We start from the raw sequence: 23,049 nt of genomic DNA, 5'->3' as shown, positions 1-23,049 counted from the left end.
TTGCTCCTTAGCTCCTTCTGAATTCATACAGTTCCTGGGTTCATTTCCTGGCCCCACTGCTTGCTGACTGTGACTTTGGCCATTGTCTTAACCTTCTAGGCCTGAGGAATAGTTGAAGATAGGGGAGTGGCTGAGGATCAAGAGGAGTCAGGCCAAGTGGTAGCTAAGGCCCTGGGAGTCACTGATGTGGGAGGGGTAGCCAGAGCCACCCAGGGCCTAGAGAGACAAGCTGTGCCAGGGAGGAGCAGTCAGACAGAGCACCTGTGGCTGTGGCTGGAGGACAACCAGGTGCAGATGTGGGGACTCACCTGGTGAGGGGTTAGTGTAGCAACAGGCAGGCAGGAACCCTCTCCCATAAAGGAGCCCCCGGAAGTCAGATTTTCTCCAGTTCTCCCACCCGCTGCTACAGGCTGACACTCACATTTGTCTCCTCCCTGCTGTAGCTCTGTTTGCAGTTTCTCTGGCAGTTCTCTGGCTGTATGTCTGGCTGTTTGTCTGGCAGTATTTCTGACAGTGTCTCTGGCTGTGTCTGGCAGTGTGTCTGTGTGTCTGAGTGTCCCTGGCAGTGTTTTTAGTGGTGTGGATACTTCCTGACTGAGCATCTGGCTATGTCTCTGGCTCTCTCACTAGCTGTATTTTTGGGTGTATGCCTGTTTGTGTCTATCAGTTTCTCTGGTATTTCTCTGCTTGTGTGTCAGGCAGTTTCTCTGGCATGGTTTCTGACAGTGTCTCTAGCTCTCTTGCTATGTCGCTGATGGTTTCTCTGCCTGTGTTTCTTGCTCTTTCTCTGGTGGTACATTTGCTCGCATGTGCTGAGCATTTTACAGTATTTCTGGTGGATCCTTTGGTTGTATGTCAGTTAGTCTCTGACCATGTCTCTGCCTGGTTATCTGGTTATAGCTACCTGTTTCTCTGGTTTTATCTGATTGTGCCTCACACAGTGTCTTTAGTATATCTCCAACTGTGTGTGCTGTTTCTCTGGGATTCTGTCTGGTTGTTTTGGGCAGTTTCTCTGCACAGTGTCTTGGCTGTATTTCAGGCTATATTTCTGACAGTACCACTCACCCTGGTTGAGTGTCTGGCAGTATTCCTCTTCTAGATCTCTGCTTCTGTCTGGTTGACAGTCCCCCTGTCTCCTCACACTAGGGTAGAAGGGTCATATTTGAGGCTTTTTCTGTAGGGAATAGTTATTTCCCTGCCCTCAGGTATGATTGTGTGCTGGGGTAGATTGGGGTGCAGTTGGATCCATCCCATGAAGCAGGATAACAGATTAGGGGGCCACTGGAACCATCCTGACTTGTGGGGACATATCCTCACCGTGCTTTGTGTACCTATGTAGGTGTGTGTAAACACTGATGCACATCTGCTGGGCTGAGGGTCTCAGGCTCCTGGGGCACATGTCTGGGGTAAAGGATGGGCTGGGTCCCCCAACAAGGACTTATATGTGAAATACCCTTTCTCTCCTGGTCACTGTACACTAAAGCAAAAGCCACATCTGACCTTGGTACCCTGGTGCTGTGAACATCACAGAGCCCAGTGGCAAGGCTCATGGGGAAGTGGGGGGGGGGTGCAGATATGAGGGGCTTCTAACCATCCAGGTTTCAGGCTTTCTCCCCAGGAGCACAGCAGGGGGCCTTCCATTCAAGGCAATTTGGAGAAGTATAGACCTCGTGTTAAGTTCAAACATTACCCTTCAGTTTGCAATGTTTATAGCTAATTAGCCAACCTCACCAGTAAAGTTATTTTTGTTTTTATAAAAATGGCCCTAGCATAACCAATGTTCCATAACTCATCCGTGGTTGACTACATCCTGCAACCAGCAGCCTTATCGAACAACAAACCACTGTAGGTTGCCTTGTACCATCTTAGCAAATGTTTGCCTACAGATGCCAATAATGTTGCTTTCTATTGCTTGGAAGAGAATCCTGAGCCCCATTAAGAAGGGCATTTGGGGTCAAGGTGTCCTAGCCCTAGGGCTGGGATTTCCCAGTCTTGCCTGAGAATAGGGAGGGGCTCCCAGGAGGTTCCTGCCTGGGCTGATGCCTCTCCTTCCCCCGCCATCCCCTATCCCCATTTCTCCCAGCAGATGGCTGCTCCTGTCCCGTGGGCCTGCTGTGCTGTGCTTGCTGCCGCCACTGCTGTTGTCTACGCCCAGAGACACAGTCCTCAGGGTGAGTGTTGGAGGAGAGGATTCTGGGGGGGTGGGATGGTGCTCCCTGATGACTCCCACCCAGAGCTGAACATGAACCCTTCTCACACAGCTGTGTGCATCCACCCAAGACCACATACTGGCACTTGCTGGCATTGCCACACATGAACACACAGAAGGACATAAGTCATATGACACTGATACGCTGGGTGACCCACTGATATCTCATGTGCACAGTCCTCCAGTCACTCCATGTGGTTCCGTGCTGATGGTATCTCTGGCTTGATAATCTCTTCCTCTTCCTACTAGAGTGGCTGTGTGGGGTAACGGGCAGGTGAGATAGGAGTTGGGGGCTGCTATAGGTAGGGCCTGTATGTTAATCTGATGAAATGGGATCCCCTAGGGGTTTGTGGGGGGTGTAGTGGAAGGCACTGAGAGAGACAGTGGCCAAGACTGCTTTCCCCTATCCTAGAGAGAAGATGGAGACAGAGATGGTTGATAACAAGATGTGAGGATGGGCAGGGTGACAAGTGGGAGAGGGCAGGCATGCTAAGGAAGGGGACAGGTCAGTCAGCTAGAATGATTGGAGGAGGCAGGGATTGCTCAGGCTGGGCCATTGGCAGCCTCCTGCCCTTCCCCTACCATTTGTCCAGTGAAGGCTGAGTTCTTCACACAGCCCACAGAGCAAGATGCTGCACCCCTTCTGGGAAACAGGTGCCCTCTTAACTTGACCACCAGCGCTCAAACTGCATTTGAGGCACACCTCACATGGCCACATCAGTATAAGGTCTGACCCTGAAACTCCTTGAGCAAGCTCTAAGTTGTCAGGAGCTTTCCCCTTGGATGGGTTCTGCTCCCACCCCAACCTTGGCTGGATTAGGTAGAGGCAGAGAAGGTGGGGCACCTCTGGGACCCAGGCACAGAGCAGATCCTGTCACCCTCAAGGGTGTGGGTTCAAGGAGGGTGGTGGGTCAAGGCTCTGGTGGCTTCTTCCTTGTAAGACTGACACTGAGACCCAGAAAGAGCCTAGCTCACCTCAGGGCTGCTCCCCAGTGGGCAGGGACTGAAAGGACCACCAGGTCAACTCATTAACCCCCCTCCTGCAGTCAGTCCATCTTGGGCTCTTGTGCTGACCTCACCTGCTTAGACCTGCCAGTGGCCACTCCCATTGGCTTGGCTTCTGCCCTGTGTTGCATGTAAAGACAGAGCCACATGTGACCAAAGACTTGAGTGTTAAGTCTGTATCTCTGAGAGTATAACTGTCTTTGTGCATTAGGCTATGCTCTTGTGTGAGTGAGACCATGTCCTTGTTTGAATACATTTCTCTGTGTGGTTGTATCCTTGGGGACTGTGCCCTGCATGTGACATTGTCTATGTGTGACCATGCTCTTTGTGGAGCTTTGTCCTTGCAATTGAGATTGTACCCTATGTGTGATATTATGATGGTTTCTTTCTGTCTCTTTGTATGTTTGTGTCCCTGTTAAATTGTCTCCCAGATGTGAGACTGTGCCCTTATGTGTAACTGTGCCTCTGGGTGACAGTGCCCTCCCTGTGCATGCATATGATCATCTTGTATCAGGTGTTAACCATCCCTGAAGTGGGATGGTGTCCCTGTGTGGCTGTGACCTTGTGGATGGTTGTTCTGTGTGTGCTTGTTCTTCTTGTGGTGACTGTCATTATCCTATGTGTGTGGCGACGTGAAGTTGCTTAGGACGCCCGGGGGGACTGTTTCCGGCATGTGGTCCCCATGTGAGCCTGTGTGCGCAGGTGTGAGGGAGCCGTCAGCTCTGTCCTTCTGTGTTCTCCATGTCCATGACCTCATCCTGTCTCTGTCTCTCATCCTGGCTTCTAACAACCTTTTCACAGCTGATTCCTTTGGAGCATTTGTCACTGCGTCAAGGCCAAGAACCCCATCCTCCCCCTGCTGCTTGATTTAATTTCTGAAATGGACAGCACATCAGTAGGGGCACCCACAGGGCGGGAGGAGAGCTATCCAGAAACAAAGGATTAAATCATTGGCATCTTTGGAGCTGTTGCATGGCTGTGTGTATTGCCATTGTTGTTATTGTAGCAATTGTGACAGTGTGTATCGTGTGTGATTGTCATGTCATATTGCCCCCTCTACCTCCATATTGTGGCCTGTAGTTGTCTTCTGTCATTGTGTTGTCATTTTTTCATTCCTGCCCTGCCCTTACATTGTTGGTTTGTCACTGTTGTCAGGTTGTGTTTCTGTTTCCTTTGTGAGGCAGACAGGGTGCTTGGGAGTGTTATCCCGTTGCCATTATGTTTGTTATGCTGTTAGGTGGCTGTTTCCTCATCTTATGGCTGTACCTGCCCTGCAGTACTAAAGAACCACATTGGGTCCAAGTTAGTTCTGAGCTGCTGTTGGTCAGTGTTGACGTGTGGCCGCTGGGACCATGGTGGCCACGCCCCCTCCCCTACGGTCAGTTTTCAGCCTCCTCCTCAGGCAGCTGGATGCAGAATGTCTGTTAGTGAGGGAGGGGGCAGGGCTCAGAGAGAGAGGGGCTTGGCATGTTTCCTGGAAGCTCCCAAGTTTTGAGAAGGGAGGCTGGAGGGGGGCTCAATGGCTAGGGCTGGTGGATTGGGGGGGCGCTCTATGGCTTGAGCCTCGGACACTGGGCCCCTGGTCAGGGGGAGGCCCCCATTCAGTCTCTGGTCCAGCCTCACAGCTGTGGCCTCTAAGGCCCCCAGCCACCGCCCTTCCGCCGTTCATCCTTTGTTTGGCTGGTCCCGGGCCCCCACAGATGAGTGGTCAAGGCTGGCTGGGTTTCCTACTTCCCTCTCCTCTGACAGGGGACAGGGACCGAGAGGCTCAGAGAGGGGCAAGACAGAGACAGGCAGCGGGGGAGAAACCTGAAGACACAGAGAGACCCTGGCACAGGAAGGGTGACAGAGGCAGCAAACAGGGACAAATGTTCCAGCACAGAGAAAAGCAGTACCAGGCAGGGGGCTGCAGTGAGGGGGTGGTGGCTGGTGGCATAGGGGGATCCCTACCCCCTGTAGTCCTGGTGGTGTTAACAAGTCTAATTAAGAGGCCACTGGCCCAAGTTAATTGGCTCGTTAACAGGAATTGCCTCTGAAAATCCCCCAACTCAGCGGGGTGGCTCTCTGGAGGGGAGATGTAAGGGAGTGTTAACGAGGGATCCCGCAGCCCCCCCTACCGCTGCCCCCCTCTCACGTTGCTCTTCCCCTTCCACCCTTTCTCCACAGATCTGGCTGAGACCTGGGAAGCATCTGTCCTTCCAGGCTTGGGGGGCAGGATGAGGAACGAGGAGATTAGATTCACATCACCCAGCTCTACATGTTTGCTTCTCTGCTGTTGTCTGTAGATCAGTGTCCCCGATTTTCTGTGTCTTACTCACCTCCCCCACCTAGTGCTGCCTCTTGACAGGTGCTCCCTCCCACCCTTCCACTCCAGTCTCCTGGGCTCAGTCCATCACGCCTGGGTTGCTGAGGCCAGAACTGGGGTTTGCTTTTGGCTCTGACAGGCCCCTCCTGGGGGCAGGAGAGAAATGGTCAGAGAGCTTTCTTGGTCCCAGCACTCTCCCCAACCCCCACCTCAGCAGTTCCTGCCTCACAAAGTTGATAGCTGCCAGGAGTTCCCTAGGGCTTCCATCCTGGATCTCCCTTATACTGCTGCTGCCCAAGCCCTGATAGCTGAAGCAGGGTAGGTTAGGGGCTAGCTTGCCAGGGGGGCCAGAGTTGGGGAGAGGGAGAGTGGCAAGACCGGAGACAAAGATGGGGACAAGAAACAGAGGGAGGAGTCCAGAAGTAAGGCCCCTCAGCTCCAGCTTGCCTGGGTAGCAGATGTCAGTGATTGGGGCTGGGCCTATAGGTGGCAAGAGGTTAGGGTCACGGGGGGTCAAGAAAACTTTCTAAAGGACCTAGTGACTGAAAGTGACCTGGTTTTCAGTGAGATTTAACCCCTCCCAGGACGCTATACAAACTTTCTCTCACACATATACACGTAGAAGATCACCCATCCATGCATAAAAACACCAGACGTGCACTCACACATACAAATATGGAGACATTCACATACCTGTACACTTCCACAGCCATAGAGAACATTTATGCACTCATCTCCTGATAGGCCATTAGACATAGAGCCTCTTGGTCTAGACTCCTCACAGTGTCTCATCCACGCACATTTCATCTGGTGGTCCCGGGCAGCTCTGTGACCTGTGACTTTTGTCCTGTGCTCTCCCCACCCCCCACAGAGGCACCCCACGTGCAGTACGAGCGCCTAGGTTCAGATGTGACTCTGCCGTGTGGGACAGCAAACTGGGATGCAGCGGTGACGTGGAGGGTAAATGGGACAGACCTAGCCCCTGACCTGCTCAACGGCTCTCAGCTTGTGCTCCATGGCTTGGAACTGGGCCACAGCGGCCTCTATGCCTGCTTCCACCGTGACTCTTGGCATCTGCACCACCAAGTCCTACTACATGTCGGCTGTAAGTGTTGCTCCCAAGCCCTCACCTGACCTACCACTCCACTCAAGAGGACTGTCCGTGAGGCCCAGACCCTTAGCTCAGATCAAGTCCTCTTCCTTTTGGGGAGGCGGGCTGCAGCACCGACCCTTGCCTTCTGATCCTATCCTAGCCTTCTCTTCTGACCTCTGAGCCCGGTGTTTCCCACTGAGTCCAGACCCCTGGGCATTTTGCCCAGGTATCTCACCCCCACCCCACCCCTGGAGGTCTTTGAGATCCGAAAATCATACTGCCTATGACAAGATGAGCAGGGGAGGGCTGGCAGGGCATGGCCTATCTGGGGCCTGGTAGGGAGGAATCTTAGGGTCACTGCTCCAAGGTGGAGTGAGCCAACTCCATGGTGTGCTCTCACAGAGGCTGGTTCTGTGGGTATAGGAATAGGCACTCTGGGAGGCTCCAAGGAAAAAAAGAAGGCTTTCTGGAGTGGAAGGCACTGGAGACTTGGGAGATTTGGAAGATACATTGAAAAAGTCACTTCTGGCAGAGAGCTAGGTATGACTATAGGACTTCAAGGCTGGGGGGCTGGTGTAAATGAGGAAAGGGAGCTAAAGGAGGGGATGGGGCAAATCATGATCCTACAAGCTAGGGAGTAACATGATCAGGGTTACCTTCTTAAAAGATCCTTCTCACTGTGGTGAAGAGAGACAGGTTGGATGGGGCAGTGCCAGGGCAGGAAGGAGGCTGTTGCTGGGTGCGGGAGAGATGATGAGGATCAGGGACTGGGGCATGGAGTTGGGGAAGTTGAGAGGGGCTGGTTGGACCTCCAGGAGTTGGTGGTAGATTGGAGGTAGAGAGGACAGGAGAATAGAGAGCAGGAGGAGTCAAGACAGTTAGTGCTACCAATCACTGTGACAGAGGCAAGGTGGAAGGGTCAGTGGAAGAAAAGATAGTGTATTCTATTTGGACAGTAGTATGCAGGTAGTCTTAGTTTGGGTTTCCTGATAATCCGATTCCAAGACGAGAACTTGTATGCAAGCAGTTTATTTGTCAGGTGGCAGAAACACAGTGAGGAAATGAGAAAGTGATAGAAAAAGGAAGTTAAGGTGACAAATAAAGACAGTTATCCAGTCACTATTATTCAGTTACCCTCTGGGCAGCTGCAGCTTAACCTTGGAGAACTCAGAGAGCCCAGGCAGACATGTACCTTGGGAGTATTCCTGCCTGGGGGGTGAGGGAGCTCAGAAGCTTATATACCAACTCCTGTCCATCCTTGGTTGAAAGAGTCTCCTGGAGGTGAGGGCAGGGATGCTTTAATTCCCCTGCACTTTGGCCTAATGCCTCAGCAGGCAATGCAGATTTTGGTGACCAATGAAAGCTCTTAGGCAAATAAATGCAGAAGAGGGCAGTAGGTATGGGCCAGAGATCTGTTGCAGCACCACCAACATCTCCTATAGATGTGTTGGGTTGAGGTACTCAGGGGACATCTGGGAGTTGATGGCTATAGCCAGTGGATCTGAGGGTCTAGGACTCAGAAGGGACCTGGGCTGGGGATGGGGTAAGAAAGGCCTTAGATGGGGTGACATGACCAAGGGAGAGACTCTGGGATGAGGAGAGAAGAGAACCCAGAACTGGGCCCTCAAGACCATCACTTTATAAAGGGTTGATGGAGAGAGATGAGCCACAAAAAGAGATAAGGAGCCAACAGGAAGGTAGAAGGAGTGAGTGAATGTGATTCAGAAGACAGGTTGGAGAAGTTGAAATGATGAGCTTATCAGTGTTGCTGAGGGTCAGCTGAGTAGGCACCTGGATCTCAGCCAGAGGCACCCACCAACAGAATATTCTTTCCTCACAGGCTCACTTCTTTTCTCCTTGAGCCAAAGATTCATGTTTTGCTGGCCTCATCCAATTTTTGTGATGCACCCCACTTTCTGAGGATGGTTTCTTTATTCCCTGGGAGCTGCTGAGGGGAGGAGATGCTTGAGGGACCTGAGAGCAGGCCTTTTGCCCATTGTCAGGAGATTGGTATGGACAGCCATGGGAAATGTTAGACTGAAAGTTTCCCCATGGTTATCCACAAAACACTGACACACCAGTGGGATTAGAGGAAGGGTGAGAATATGTTTTGGTAGGGATATTCATTTTCACACAGAAAAGCCTTCTGTGTGTTTAAAGTAGAGAGATGGCAATCATAACCAGCCATCTTAGTTGCAAGCCAAGGGTGGAATGACCCCTGTCGGCCAGCTTGAGAAATACAGGACCAGCCTACCTAAATTCTCTCTGGCCCACCATGAGGGAGGGCCATTGGAAGTGTAACTCTCAGCCCAGCCCCACGTCCTTACACACGGAAAAGGTCATACACTGAGTGCCATGGAAGAAGAATGAGACCAATTTGACACCCTGGTATTCTCAATTTGAGTCCCAGAAGCCCTTAGGATGGAGACAGCTGGCCATGATGGTTAGGCCTTGGTGATCATGGGCCCTCATTCCTAATGACTTGATCTTCTTTGAGAGGTCATTGGAGGGAAATAGGGTCTGGAAGTAATGTCTGTAGTCTGTACCCACAGGACATGCCCACAGCTGCCCTGTTGTCACCAGAGCCCAGACCTTTTATATGTAGTGCTGACCACTCCCCAGGCCCTGCTTGTCAGAGGAGAGCTGGTCATGAGTTGGCTATAGTAACAGGTACTTATCTCTCATTGCCTTATTTCCTTCTAAAGAGTTGGTGGTCAGGGGCGCCTGGGTGGCGCAGTCGGTTAAGCGTCCGACTTCGGCCAGGTCACGATCTTGCGGTCCGGGAGTTCGAGCCCCGTGTCAGGCTCTGGGCTGATGGCTCGGAGCCTGGAGCCTGTTTCCGATTCTGTGTCTCCCTCTCTCTCTGCCCCTCCCCCGTTCATGCTCTGTCTCTCTCTGTCCCAAAAAATAAATAAACGTTGAAAAAAAAAATTAAAAAAAAAAAAAAAAAGAGTTGGTGGTCAGAGGAACAGGGCACATTAATCATGATTGTCTCAGTCACTTTATATTAGTAACAAGAGACTGGGTTTGGCAACCCTCAATATCAAATTATTCTTCTTCTAGCCAGAACTCAGAGAACAGGACAAAGTTAACCCTGATTTGTAAGTCATTCAAGCCAAAAAATATTTCATATTTATCCTAAACATATATGACTTTCATGTTTCTATTTCTAAGGGAAACTGATCATAAAAATACCCTCTTGAGGGGCGGCTGGGTGGCTCAGTTGGTTAAGCATCCAACTCTTCATCTTGGCTCAGATCATGATCTCATGGTTCATGAGCTCAAGCCCCAAATTGGGCTCTGTACTGACAGCATGGATTCTGCTTGGGATTCTCTCTCCCTCTCTCTCTCTCTCTCTCTCTCTTTCTCTCTCTCTGTCTCTCCCCTGCTCTCAAGTATGCATGCTTTCTCTCTCTCTCAAAATAAATAAACATTCAAAAAATATATATATACTCTTGAAAGTCCCATTAACCAGACTGATCCTTGAACTACTTTCACCTCCCTGCCTTCAGGTGGATGCTCACAAACAGCCCAAAGGAGTCCCCCACCCAGGATGATGGAAGGACCACCCACATTAGGAAATGGGATCACAGGGTTACCTTTAGTAGCATCCTTTTGTTTACTAGACAGTGCTGATTCAGTGTCTTTCTGTTTTTAAGCTAAAACAAATCAGAGTAATTTACTAATTTAAAATGGACAATTCCTTATCCAATTTTTAAATATCTATATTTGGTTGGTCAGGAAAGGAACTCCAGAACCCCTGGTTCAGTACTTCTTCCCCCTCAGCCCTGTTTGGCTGAGAAGGAAAGAGCAGCTTGTGGTTGAAGATGTCTGGGGGAAAAGGACAGGTGGGAAGGCAGGAGAGGGGTATGTGGGAGTCCAGAAGTTGGGGTGCCTTGAGAGATGTCATGAGATAAGGTTGGGGCAGGCCATGGATTTGATGCCAGACAGGAGGAGTGTGGGTGGGGCCTGGGCAGGGCTGGAGCTGGAAGGGTCACCCTGCCCCACCCAGCCTGATCTGGCCTGGCCAGGGGTGTGGGCAGCCTGTTTCTCCTCCTCTCTGGGCCGGCCGGCGGGCAGGCCTTGTGCGTGCCGGGGGCTCCAGCCCAGGCAGGCTGGCGAGATGAGAGGAAAAACATGCGGTTTGGTGGACTGGACATGGAAAAACAAGCCAATTAGGAGGAAAACAAACAAACCCTGGGCCAGCGGGGGCAATGTACACGCATACACGGCCCCGCATGGGACCCAAGGACATCCTGCCACAGGCTGATGCAGTCACTTGGGCATCTCAGGAGCCCCCACAAGGGGCAACTTGGGATGCCTGGGCATCCAGGAATATGTCTGTATGACCAGACTGTGACATGACACAATTGCTTCTGAGCTTTTGCTCACACAGAGCCTCTAACATGTTTTCACATGTTGTTCAGCTCATACGTGTGAATATACTTGAACTTCTGGGCACTTTCCCACACCCACAGTTTGAAAAAATATATTCAGGCTTAAGCTCCATCTCCTATATAGTGTTCCAGGTATGTCGTCTTGCTGTCACTACATTTCAGACTCAATGGTGCACTTACACACATTCTCAGAGAGTACCTCAGCCCCTTGGCCATACACATACAGACAGTCTTAATCAAACTGCCCTGTCCGGAATCACACACAGCCAATTGCAGAGTTACGCAACTGCCCAGTCTCAGTCACACACATGAAGCCTCTCAGAGTTAACGCACAGCCTCACAATTGCAGTGTCTTAAAAACAGCTTCTTCCCCATCTTGCAGCACACTCACAACAGGCCTGATCACACACTGTCCCACAACCTCACACTTGGTCTCTCATAGCACCCCCACCTCCGCCCACCCGGCCCCTCAGCTGGGCTCCAGCTGCAGCAAGTCACTCCTTTTCTTCCTTTCTTTGTTTTTCTTTCCTCCTTTTTCCTCTGAGAAACCTGGTCCCTGTCAGGAAACCCAAGCCCTTCCCTGCTCAGGGCCCAAGGCCAGGCAGGAGTAGCCAGATGACAGACAAAGCCCTGCCTGGCCCCCCGGTCCCCCATGACCTGCCCAGTCAGAGAGAGGAACTGGTTTGAGGGGGAGGCTGGTCTCAGTGGGGAGGATGGTCAGAGGGAATGTAGGGGACTGGTCAGTGGGGAGGCTGGCTGGGGGAGGGGGCCTGTGAGTCCAGTGCCATGGCCCGCTCTGCCCTCCAAAGAGTCCCAGGCAGCAGGGAGCTGACTCTGCAGCCTTCAGTACCCACCCCACCCCCAGCACCCTTCTCCTTTGAAGCTGGGGGTAAGGAGGGGGGTGGCAGGAGGGGGGAGTGGAGGCTTCTCAGCCGACCTCGGAATGTCCTTTCCTCCTGGGGTGGCTGCCAACTCTGGCCTGGCCTACAGGCCCCCACAAGGCACTTCCTGTGTCCTTGGCCACCCCCCACCCCACCCCCATGCCTCTGTGCCCCTGGGCAGATAGGGAAGGGATAGCAGAGGCACACAGGATGAACATGGAATAGACACAAGATGGACACGGGGCCAGGAAAGCTTCCCAGGGGAGGCAGACAGCAGTGGATAGAATGCAGGTTGCCCCTTGTGGGGGCTCAGCTGGGCTCTGGCTCTTCCCTGCAGCCCTGGGGCATGGAGCTGCCTTTGCCCACAGCACAGCCCACTCTAGCTGCTACATTCACCCAAGGTTCCCAGATGCCTCTTGGACCCCTCATCTTTCTTGCTGCAAAGCCAGATTGGGCCCTAGGGTTTCAGCCCCAATACACATATACTTCACACACAATGGACATGTACATGCAATCACACAGAATCAGTCACCATCACGTGTACACTGTGGATGAAAGCCCACAGTTCCCTGTGTGTCACCATGGTCACTCAGCAAGCATAGACATGCACTCCCCCCTTCACAGTCCCTGGCTTATTGAACTGCCCCCCTCCCATTTCCTGTCCACCTGTCAGGCAGGGGGGGGGGGGGGGGGGGGGGCACAGGAGGGAGGTGTCAGTGTCCCTGGAGCCACTGACGGACATTCCTTGCCTGGGTCAGATCACAGAAGTTGCCTCCTTCCAGGAACCTGAGCCGGCTGTCCTCACGCCTTACCCAATGCCTAAGGGTGGGACAGCTGGGCTAAGTGCTCACAGCAGCAAGAAGTGTGGTTAGATAGCAGAAAGGACTTCCCAAGTGTGTATGTGTGGTCATGTAGGTGGGTATCCCCATCCTGGAGTTCAGTCCCAACTCTAGCTTGCTGTGTGACCCCAGGCAGATCCCCATCCCTCTCTGGGACTCCCCATGCTAGAATGAAGGCAGCTGCTGACCAAGAAAAGAACTGCTTAAAGGGTCTATGATGGAGGAGCTGGGGGCTAGGGCTTGGAAGTGAGGTATATACCAAGGGAACAGTAGCTTCCTCTCAACAGGCATATGCACACACATGCAATCCTACGTGGCCACACATTCTGAGCCATGCCCATAGATACCTCTACATTCCATTGTGGATCATTCATGTCACAGAGACACATGTGACATATATACCCACGCACCTAGACACCTATACACAGATACTCACATGTACAGCCACCCGGTGCTATTGCTCCTGTGGAACCACCAGGCCTCTCCTTGTGTTTCTTAATCTCTACTGAGGGGAAGCCTGGGATGACTTTTCTCCAGGGAGCTCACTCTGACTACTCCCGCAACCAGAGGACCCAATCAGGACCATCTGCCCCCGCGCCCCCCTCCCCCCACCAGCTTCTGTTGCACAGTTTTTCTCTGGGAATGGACACAACGTGTCAGGAGATGTGGGGCTGGGGCCGATTCCCCCAGACATCATCTCCATCCTGTGATTGATGAGCTGAGGCCCGCAGCCCCCTGTTCCCCCACAATTCCTGCCTCCATTGAGCAGGTGGGGGGGGGCTCCCTCTTCATATAGGCCTTGTTTTTCTTTAATTAAACATCTGGCTGTCTGCAGCCTGGGAAGCCTCAGACCCTCGCTGACAGCCACCCCTCCCCAACCTCTGGCATTGCTGATGGGTTGAAGGGGGGAGAGCTGGGGTTCTGGGGCCCACCTGTCCCCACACTAGTGCAGGGGACTAGGGGCTCCAAGAATACCCTGACTGTGCTGTCCTCACCCCCAGTGCCGCCGCGGGAGCCTGTGCTCAGCTGCCGCTCCAACACTTACCCCAAGGGCTTCTACTGCAGCTGGCATCTGCCCACCCCCACCTACATCCCCAACACCTTCAATGTGACCGTGCTGTGAGTAGACTTGCCTGTGACCCGGTTTCAACCCTGACCTCTGACCTCTCCTTCAGCCACCCACCATGCCCTCAGTCCAGACCCTAGCCCAGCCTTGGGCTTGACCTTCCCCCAACCTCTGCCCCACCTGACTCTTGATGTTGGTAACAGTGCCTGGGCCTCACCCTTCCCCAGGCATGGATCCAAAATTATGGTCTGTGAGAAGGACCCAGCCCTCAAGAACCGCTGCCACATCCGCTACATGCACCTGTTCTCCACCATCAAGTACAAGGTCTCGATAAGTGTCAGCAATGCCCTGGGCCACAACGCTACAGCTATCACCTTCGACGAGTTCACCATTGGTGCGTCGGGAGAGGGGTGGTCCCTGCAACATACTCCAGTGGGAGTGTGTGAGTGGGGGTGTGCCAGAGGTGTATATGAGCATTGGTGGGGATAGTCACATGTGTGCATAGGTATATGTGGAATGTATATACATGTGTACATATGTTCATGGCATGTATATACCTGTGAATATTTGAGTGGGTGTCCTTTACCTGTAGGGGCCAAGAGACCTTTCCAGCAGCTCTTCCCATACTCTCTCTGGCTCCCAGAGTATTCAGGAGGGGGAGGGGGGGCAGCCTGGGCCAGACCCTTGTGCAGCTGCAGCCTCCACCCCCCGCCCCCCGCTAATGGCTTCCTTACGGCCTGTGATGAATGAGGTGTCAGAACAGGAGACAGGACTGGGACAGATACCGCCCTCACCCCCACCCCCATCCCAGTCAGACCCTTCTGCCTACTCCTGTCCCACTCCAGCCAGACCCTCTGCCTGCCCCTGCCCCTGCCCCATCTCATCCAAATCCTCTGCCTGCTCCTGCCCCAATCCCAGCCAGACCCTCTGCCTGCCCCTGCTCCACCCCATCCAGATCCTCTGCCTGCCCCTGCCCCAATCCCAGCCAGACCCCTTGCCTGCTTCTTCTCCATCTCAGCCAGACCCTCTGCCTGCCCTCCATGCCATGGCTGAATCCCCCAGCCAGACTGTTTCTACATGAGCTGGGCCCTTAGACTCCTGTCAGGAGTCCAACCCAGATCTGCCACACCTGTGGACTGTCTTTTAACCTTGACCCACAGAGCAGCTTCAAACCCAGACTCTTCCAGGGTAGACTTTATCTCAATTTGGAACTGGAAGAGTTGAGGTGAAATGCTGAGCTTGAGGGGAGTGTATGATGCTGGTGCAGGAGGGGGTGATCCAGATGACAATGGAGGCGATGCTGGTAATGGTGGAGCCATCATTTAGACTTGGTAATTGGGATGCTGGTCATCATGAGCATGGGGCTGGGATGATGGGATGAAATTTGGGATATCATTATCATGAGCTGGTGACAGTGATTGTAGTGACAGTCCTTGGTGGGAATAGGGATGTGAGAGGTTGAAATAATGAGATGGTTGTTAATGGTGGTTGCCAGAACTGACAACGGAGAAGAGGGGTGGCAACCATGACAGTTATGACAAGAATTGGCAATATGAGATGGTGGACATGGTGACTGGGGCTGACAAAGTGGGGTTTTTCCAGAGATTAGTGTGGTAATGAAGCTGTGTCTCCTTAACAGTGAAACCTGACCCTCCAGAAAACGTGGTAGCCCGACCAGTTCCCAGCAACCCTCGCCGGCTAGAGGTGACTTGGCAGACCCCTTCAACCTGGCCTGACCCTGAGTCCTTTCCTCTCAAGTTCTTTCTGCGATACCGACCCCTCATCCTGGACCAGTGGCAGCATGTGAGTGCCCTGCCCTGCCCAGATCCCAAGTGCCAGAATCAGAGCCACGTGGCATATCCATACGACCTGTATCAGCTGATAGCTGTTCCACTGTGAAGCCTGAGGGCAGCGAGAGAGGCTTTCCTCCGGGAGAAGGGATCAGATAGGCCTGGGAGGATGGATGGGTCTGAGGGAAGTATCCTGATCTGAGGCCCTAAGGGGTTCCCAGTGACCTCTGTTAGTGTGATGGGAACACATCTGTTTTTGTGGCACCCAGGGTAGTGGGGAGAAATCCTGGAAGGGAGATGGCAGGCAGGGCAGTTAGTTAGTATTTGCCTTTCCTTACCTCTGGCTCTCCTCTGTGATCAGGCGTCTCCCTCATACACTCTGGCCCAGGCTGTGGGCTTGTACTGGACCCAAGGAGCAGGACGGCTCTTATTCTCAAGGACTCATAGTCTCAAGGGTTTGAGGGATCAGAATCAGTCAGTGGAGGCAAGCTTGTTCCAGGGTAAGAGTTCAGGCCATGATTAGTGTCAGGGCTCCAAAGTCAGATGTAGCTTAGGGGTCAGCTCAGGGTTATAGATCAGAAGGTAGTCTAGGCTGGGAACTAGGCAGTGGATAAGGGCTGGTATGGGGGTCAGGCTGTGGTCTGGGCTACCTACCTTTTCAGTACGTATTGATCAAGCTACTGTAGCTCAGGGGAGCAGCCAGGGGTTTGGGGCAGATTTAAGGTTCTCTCTCCTTTGACATTCCAGGGCCCTTAGGGTTGTAGGTGCTCTTTGTGGCCCATGAGGTCTGTGGGCTCAGACTGGGGCTGGGCCACAGGCCAACCCAGGCTGGCACCCAGGGGTCAACCCACCCACCAGGCTCCAGCCCCATCTCCCCATGCCCCACTTCCAGCTAGCCTTTAAAGTGCGTAATTCGATTCCAGGGTGCCTGTCCGGGTTGTAGGCCTGGCCCCCACAAAGGCTGCTCACATATTCCCTGACAGAGTCCGGAGTCCCTCCTGCCTGGCCAGCTGCCCGCGCCTAATGCATTGCTAATAACCAGGGTCTAGTTTCACAAGCCCCCCTCCCCTGCTAACGAGCTACAGGCAGCAGCCCTGCGCATCGCAGCGCACACGCCTCATAGTGGACCTGGCATACTGCCCACCACACACATGGGAGCATGTATACATACACGTGGTTCCTAGCAGGAACCATGCTCCATACATGCATGTGACTAACATGCCAAGGCCATGCACCACAGAACTGACCCCCATACTGATGTGGACAGAGCAAAATATGCAGACTCTGTGGTAAAAAATACGTATGACCTGTCATGTGCTTTCCCTGTTCCATATCTCATTGGCATTGTGGTTGGTTAGATTTATGGCTCTTTTGAGCTTGACTTTTGCTCTGAATACAATCTACTCTCCCTTATCCTTAATATTGGAAAAGAGCAGGTGTATGATTGGGAGGGGGTAGAGAGGGGTGAGGAGAAAAAACATTGTTTGGATTTTCAGGAGGAAATGAAATATACAGGCCAGGAATTATATAAGAATGGGTACCATGAGGTCTCACAGGGGCTATCTGAGCATGGACAAGGAGGAGGCAAGTACAGGGACCCAGCATGGGTTCCCTGAATCTTCTGTTCTTGCCCTAACTCAGCAGGGAGGCTGAAGGGCATGCCTGACATATGCTACGGCCGACTGGACGGAGGACTCTGAGGCTAGGCAGATGCCAGTTACTAGAGAATTCCTGCCAGTGGAAGAGCCATTCTCTTAAGGGGATGGATTAAGGGATCAGTGATAACCCAGCAAGAAGGGCCCAGTCTTAGGATATGTGGCTGCCAAGAAAGGATTGGGTTCCTGGGCCACATTCCTAGAGGTATGGTGCCCACCATAAGCCCACCAATAAGTGGTAATCTGATCTGCTTTTCATAGCTCTCTCCCTTTGGGGAAAGACAGTTGTGAAGATCTGGGGAGATAGAATCAAAGGAGAGGCCTGAGGGTCAAATCCTGACAAGAGGGAAAAGGAGCTGAAGGAGCTGGGACTACTCAGCAAGAGGGGGTCTTTGCAGGGCAAAAGGGTGTAGGGGACCAGAGGAGGAACTGGGCCCCAACTCCAGGGGAGGAGAGTCTATGGGGCCCACCAATCTTCTAGGTCTGGGAGTAGGACTTACTGAGCTCAGGTCTGGGCCCCAAATGACTTTCACCCTGACCCTGACCTTTACCAGTGCCTGCCACCTCAGGGCCATGGGGATGGGAGCAGGAGGGGGGATTATTGGAGGGGCTTCTTGCTGTACTTAGACACACCTTCACACATATGAATGCACATACACGTGTGCACATGTACTCACAGCCTTTCAGGTAGGTAGCCCAGACCCCAGTTTTCTGGGAAGGAAGATTGGAACAGGGACCAAAAAAGCCCTGAAGCCAGACGTGGCCCAGAGCAGCCCCCCCCCCCCCCCCCCCCGCCCCTGCCGGCTGCCCCTGTTTACGAGGAGGCTTAATGAGGCAGCGGGTGCCGCTGAGATGAACCAGAGCTCAGCCTGGGACTGGGAGGGGCGCTGGACAGGCAGGCCAGCCTGAAGGGTGGGGGAGACCAGCAGAATAGTTCTGGCCTCCGCAGGGGTGGGGTGGCGATGCCTCCAGGAGGAAATGGAGCAGCTGCCCTGCTGTCCTGCCTCTTGGGAGCTGCCCACCCCACCCCAGTCCACCTCAGGCAGGGTGACGACCATACTGAGGTTTTCCTGAATAGAAGTGGATGCACTGGGCAACTGGGAAGCCAGGCTCTGAGCTGGAACCCATGATGATGACAGAGCTGATTGAAGTGTGTTTGGTCCTCATTATACCCCTGTGAGATAGATCGTAAATGCCATTTTACAGATCAGCACAGCAAGGCATATGGAGGTTAAGTAACTTGGTCACTTGCTTGTAAGGAGTGGAACTAAAACTTGGACTCAGGAAGCCTGGTTCCATGACTGTGTTCATAACCTTCCTTCTAAGCTGCTTGTTTTGGTTTGTTTTGTTTTGTTTTGTTTTGTTTTGTTTTAATGCTGCTTTCTGATGGGAGAGGGCAGCATATCACCATCCCCATTCTTACCCTGTTACTCTTATCATCTCCAGGCAGGGGCTGAGATCAGGGCTCAGATTGAGGGCTGTGAGGAAGCTGGGATGACAACAGAGTGAGACAATGAGCAAAGTCCTCCTTCTGTTCCCCTGGGGGTGCTTCCAGTCTCCTTAAAGATTTTCTTACTCTCCTTTAGGATCGTCTTCCCTCTCTCGGGGTTTCCTCCCTGACATGTCTTTACCTTCCTTGAGGAGTATTCTTAATATCTCCTCTCTCTCCCAAGGAAGTCCTCATTTCCTCCAGGGGGGTCTTCACTCTTCTCTGCTCAGAAGTGTTCTCAGTTCCTCTGGGGGTGCCTCACTCTCCTGACCCCCAGGGCCCCCTACCCCCATCCCATGGTCTGGCTGCAGGTAGAGCTGTCAGATGGCACAGCGCACACCATCACAGATGCCTATGCTGGGAAGGAGTACATCATCCAGGTGGCGGCCAAGGACAATGAGATTGGGACATGGAGTGACTGGAGTGTGGCCGCCCATGCCACGCCCTGGACTGAGGAGCCACGACACCTCACCACTGAGGCCCAGGCTCCGGGTGAGCCCATCCCCCATCCCCTGTTCTCTCAGTGACCTGCACTGTTGCCTGGTTCTATCTTGTGCCTTTCAACTCCTCCCAGGACTTAGAGCCTTAGAGCCCAGGCACTCTGTGGCTGCTTCACTGCTGTCTGTCTGTCCTGCCCATGCTGTTCCTGGTCCTTGCTCTGGACATTCTTGGTAGGGGCCATTGGGTGGAGGGGTCATCTGTGAGCCTTGGGGAAGCACGATCTGCCTGATGGGCGAGGCAGGATGTGTTTGAGAGAGGAAGCAGGGGCTGTCTGATGGGAGAGGCAGCACTGTCTAACACAGGGAGCAGGAACAATACACCTCATGAAACCCCCCAGAGCTGGGTTGGACTGTAGCCCTGGCCCTGCCCTGAGTTACCCCCATGTTCCCCAGAGACCACGACCAGCACCACCAGCTCACTGGCACCCCCACCCACCACGAAGATTTGTGACCCTGGGGAGCTGGGCAGCGGCGGAGGAACCTTGACACCTTTCTCAATCGGCGTCCCTGTGACCCTGGCCCTGGCCGCTGCTGCCGCCACTGCCAACAGTCTCCTGATCTGGTAAGTCAAGTAAGGTTGGGTGGCAGAGGGGAACCTGAGGGGATCCCTATCCCACCCTCATCCCTCACAGCCCCCTGCCCTGTCTCCCCAGAGCCCGGCATCCCGTGAGGACATGCCAGCGCACCTGCAGAGGAGCAGGAGGCCGGAGCTGAGCCCGCAGACCCCAATTTCTATTTTGCACACGGGCAGGAGGACCTTCTGCATTCTCTTCAGACATAATTTGTAGAGACCCTGGCAGGCCCGGGCCTGCCGCCCCCTAGCCCTGCCACACCACACTGGCCCTCCTCCCTCCCTCGGGAGAGGAGGACCTTGCAGCCAATCCACCCACCAAAGACCCACCCCTACCCCCACCCTGGCCCCTTGGGCTGGAACCTCCAACGCCAGCGACTCCCAGGAGCCCTTGGGGGGGGGTTCTGAGGGGATCCCCTCACATCCATAATTTCTCCTCCTGCCCCAGCCTCCTGTCTGTCCCAGGGTCTCTGTTGCCACCATCAGATTATAAGCTCCTGACACTGGGGGGGCCCAGCCACCCCTTCCCCCCAGTGCCCACACTTTTTCACTCCCCCACCTCTGCCCATTTTGTACGGCCCTCCCCTTTCCCTGTTCCTACCCCACAGTATTTAATGCCCTGTCAGTCCCTTCTAGTCTGACTCAATGGTAACTTGCTGTATTTGAATTTTTTATAGTTGTATATACAGGGGTGGGAGGGTGGGGGGGTTCTCATTAAACGTCACCATTTCATGAGTCCTTGGAACAGACCCACTTTGGGAGGGTTTCCTTCTTCCAAGGATCTCTCCCCTTCTAGGCCTGGAGGAGGGAAGAAATTCTAGTTGGGCATCCATATGGGGGGGAGAGGCAGTTTAGCTCTCAGGCAGACATGTGGAGCTTTCCGCTTCTTTGGAGGATAGGGCTCCCTGGAGGCCACGGACAGAGTTGCAGGGACTGAGGGGTTCCAGTGAGGCAGGTCCACATGGGGATGTCCAGTCAGTCCTAGAGGCTGCTGAATCCTGACGGGAGCAGCCTGTCAAGGCTCATCTCCAGAGCTGCCTTCCACGAATGCCTAGGCTTTACCCATAGAGGCTAGAGATGCAAGAAGGGAGGTGGCCAGACTTTATCCTTGGGGTAGGAAAGACTGTCATCCCTGCCATCCAGGAGATACAGTCCAGGGCTTCTAGCAGGTCAGGCCTGGGGCTCATCTGAGCTACAAGGCACAGAGCGCAGAGCGTTCTGGGCCTGGGCAGGCCAGGAAGCTGCCTGAAGGAGGCCACTTGGAATGTGACTAGGGACTGGACCTGTGCTTCAGGACTAGAAATGTGGGGTACAAGATTCACCCCAGCGTTAGATTACAGTCAGGACTTCATGTGAGCGGGAGAGGAGCAGGCTTTGGGTTTACAGGGTGCCCAGTCTTTGGTCCAGCCCTGTACCCTGCCCACACCTCTAGTTTTCAAACTAGAATTCCAAGATCCTTCTGATTTCTTCTCAGAGGAGGGGCTCATGGCTGCCCCAGGCCTGCTCAGGTATAGCCCCCTTGTAGAAACCACCCCACCACAGCTCCTCAGCTGAGGATGCCTAAGTCTGGGGCCAAGTTTGCAGGTACCTCTGGCCTGGGGATGGGAGGAAAGGATTAGACCAGAGCCCCAACCCGGGTTGGCCTTGCTCTGGGTTCCTGAGACGAGAGAGAGATGGAGTCAAAGCCATGGATACACTGACTTGTGTACACACTCCCCACAGCAGGTGCTGAGCACCATACCTACACTAAGCTGCTAATACCATGATGCCACACACACATATGCCAATTCAAGCCCTTTTTTCAGGCAGGGTCAGAAAATGGGTTCCTTGCTGGTCTCACCAGGCCTGCCCCTGCCCCTTCCCCTGCCACTAGGAGGAGGGATCCATAGTGCCTCAAGCACTGATGAGTTAGGCCTCAACAGGACCTGGGGCTGGGTGAGAGGCTCAGAGTGAAGGTGGCTAGCTCTCTTCCAGACCAGGCACTACAGGAGGAGAGGGGTGTTCCAGGTGGGAGATCCTATCGAAAGCAAAGGCCTGATATCAGGGTAGAGGGGCCTGTGGCTTTTCAAGCACAGTAGTCTCAACTGTGGGAATGCATGACTCCTCATTCACAGGAAGAGGCTCCCAGGATGGACATACTGAGAAGTGGCTGTGGACCTGCCTGTGTACCCTGGACCCCCTATTTGCCTGTTTGTCTGGTTCCTGTGAGGTGTGGCTTGGGCCTGAACCTATACTCTGGGTTTAACGGGTGGAGGGAGGAGGGGGTCACAAACTCTCACCCAGGACATTGTATTCCTGGGATGGGTCTGAGCCTCCGCCTTTCCTGTCTTTGTGGTAGTGGGGCTAAAGTTCGGGGATCTCTGGCCTGTGCTGCCTTCCTGTCTTCAGAGCCTTGGTCAGCCCTGACCCACCCACCGCCCACACAGGGCTTGGGCATCATCAATCTGGCCTCTATTAGCAACATGGGAAAGCAATTATGTGGGGTCTGGGGAGGAGAAAGAGAGTAGGGGGCCTGCTGGTGTCTCAGAGTCCAATGGAGAGGAGAACTGGATCATCTCCCTGCCCCCAAACTCAAGAGAGAGACCCAGCTCCGTCCTAAGCCCCGAGGTGTCTGGAGGATCGGTGTCATTGCCTCTGACAGGCGTGGGCCTGGGGTTAGTCATTCCTCTTTGGAAGTTCTGGCCCTCAACCTCACAGAGGCTGCTTGCTTTGGAGGGGCTTGGGAGTGCTGTTTGCTGCTGCCTCTGAGTACTGTCTCTCCACATCATTATTTCCCATGGTGGTTCTGGGGAGCTCACGTAAGTATAGATATCAGTTCTTAATGCTAAATCAGAGCCCAGAGAATTAAAACACTGTTGAGGGGGGCTGCCAGGGGAGGCTTGGTTCCCAGGCCCAATGTGTACAGCAGCCTACCCTTTCAGCTCACTCGTTTCCTTTGCTCCACCAAGGGGCACTGGGGATGGGGACCTGACTCTGTGCCATATTCCTATAAGGCTAACTTGTTTTTGCCCCCACCCTCCTCTCACTCAACCCATTTCCATCTGTCTCTGTCCCATTCCTATCTCTTAACAAGTCTTTGTCCTGGTTACTATCCTTGTGTTTCTCTCTGAGTGTTTCTATCCTATCTCCTCCTCTGTGTATGTCTCTGACTCCTGTCTCTGTCTCCATCCCTGTCTTTGCCTCTCGGTCTGTCCTCCCTATCTCTCAATCTTCCCTTTCCTACCTTCCTCCCTGGTCTGTCTCTGTGTG

General features: G+C 53.5%; 1 protein-coding gene across 5 annotated transcripts in view; it reads left to right on the top strand.

Annotated features, from left to right (window-relative positions):
• The window catches only part of CNTFR (ciliary neurotrophic factor receptor), a 38,359-nt gene extending 17,824 nt beyond the window's left edge, over positions 1–20,535 (top strand). For 2 of the 5 annotated variants that reach the window (XM_040481517.1, XM_040481516.1), the window contains 8 exons: positions 2,087–2,171; positions 6,391–6,624; positions 13,731–13,848; positions 14,023–14,189; positions 15,435–15,598; positions 19,041–19,221; positions 19,623–19,791; positions 19,862–20,535. In XM_040481517.1, the coding sequence (XP_040337451.1) occupies positions 2,087–2,171; positions 6,391–6,624; positions 13,731–13,848; positions 14,023–14,189; positions 15,435–15,598; positions 19,041–19,221; positions 19,623–19,791; positions 19,862–19,943 (1,200 nt within the window). In that variant the 3' untranslated portion in view covers positions 19,944–20,535. Of the gene's footprint in view, positions 1–2,086; positions 2,172–6,390; positions 6,625–13,730; positions 13,849–14,022; positions 14,190–15,434; positions 15,599–19,040; positions 19,222–19,622; positions 19,792–19,861 lie in introns of those variants that run through there. The other 3 variants (XM_040481518.1, XM_040481520.1, XM_040481519.1) reach the window with 3 other exon arrangements.
• Positions 20,536–23,049: the final 2,514 nt, after the last annotated feature.

Source organism: Herpailurus yagouaroundi, unplaced genomic scaffold (assembly GCF_014898765.1).
Source record: "Herpailurus yagouaroundi ecotype Mexico unplaced genomic scaffold, PumYag 160, whole genome shotgun sequence".
Classification (NCBI taxonomy): domain Eukaryota; kingdom Metazoa; phylum Chordata; class Mammalia; order Carnivora; family Felidae; genus Herpailurus; species Herpailurus yagouaroundi.
This window is presented reverse-complemented; position numbering and strand designations above follow the sequence as displayed.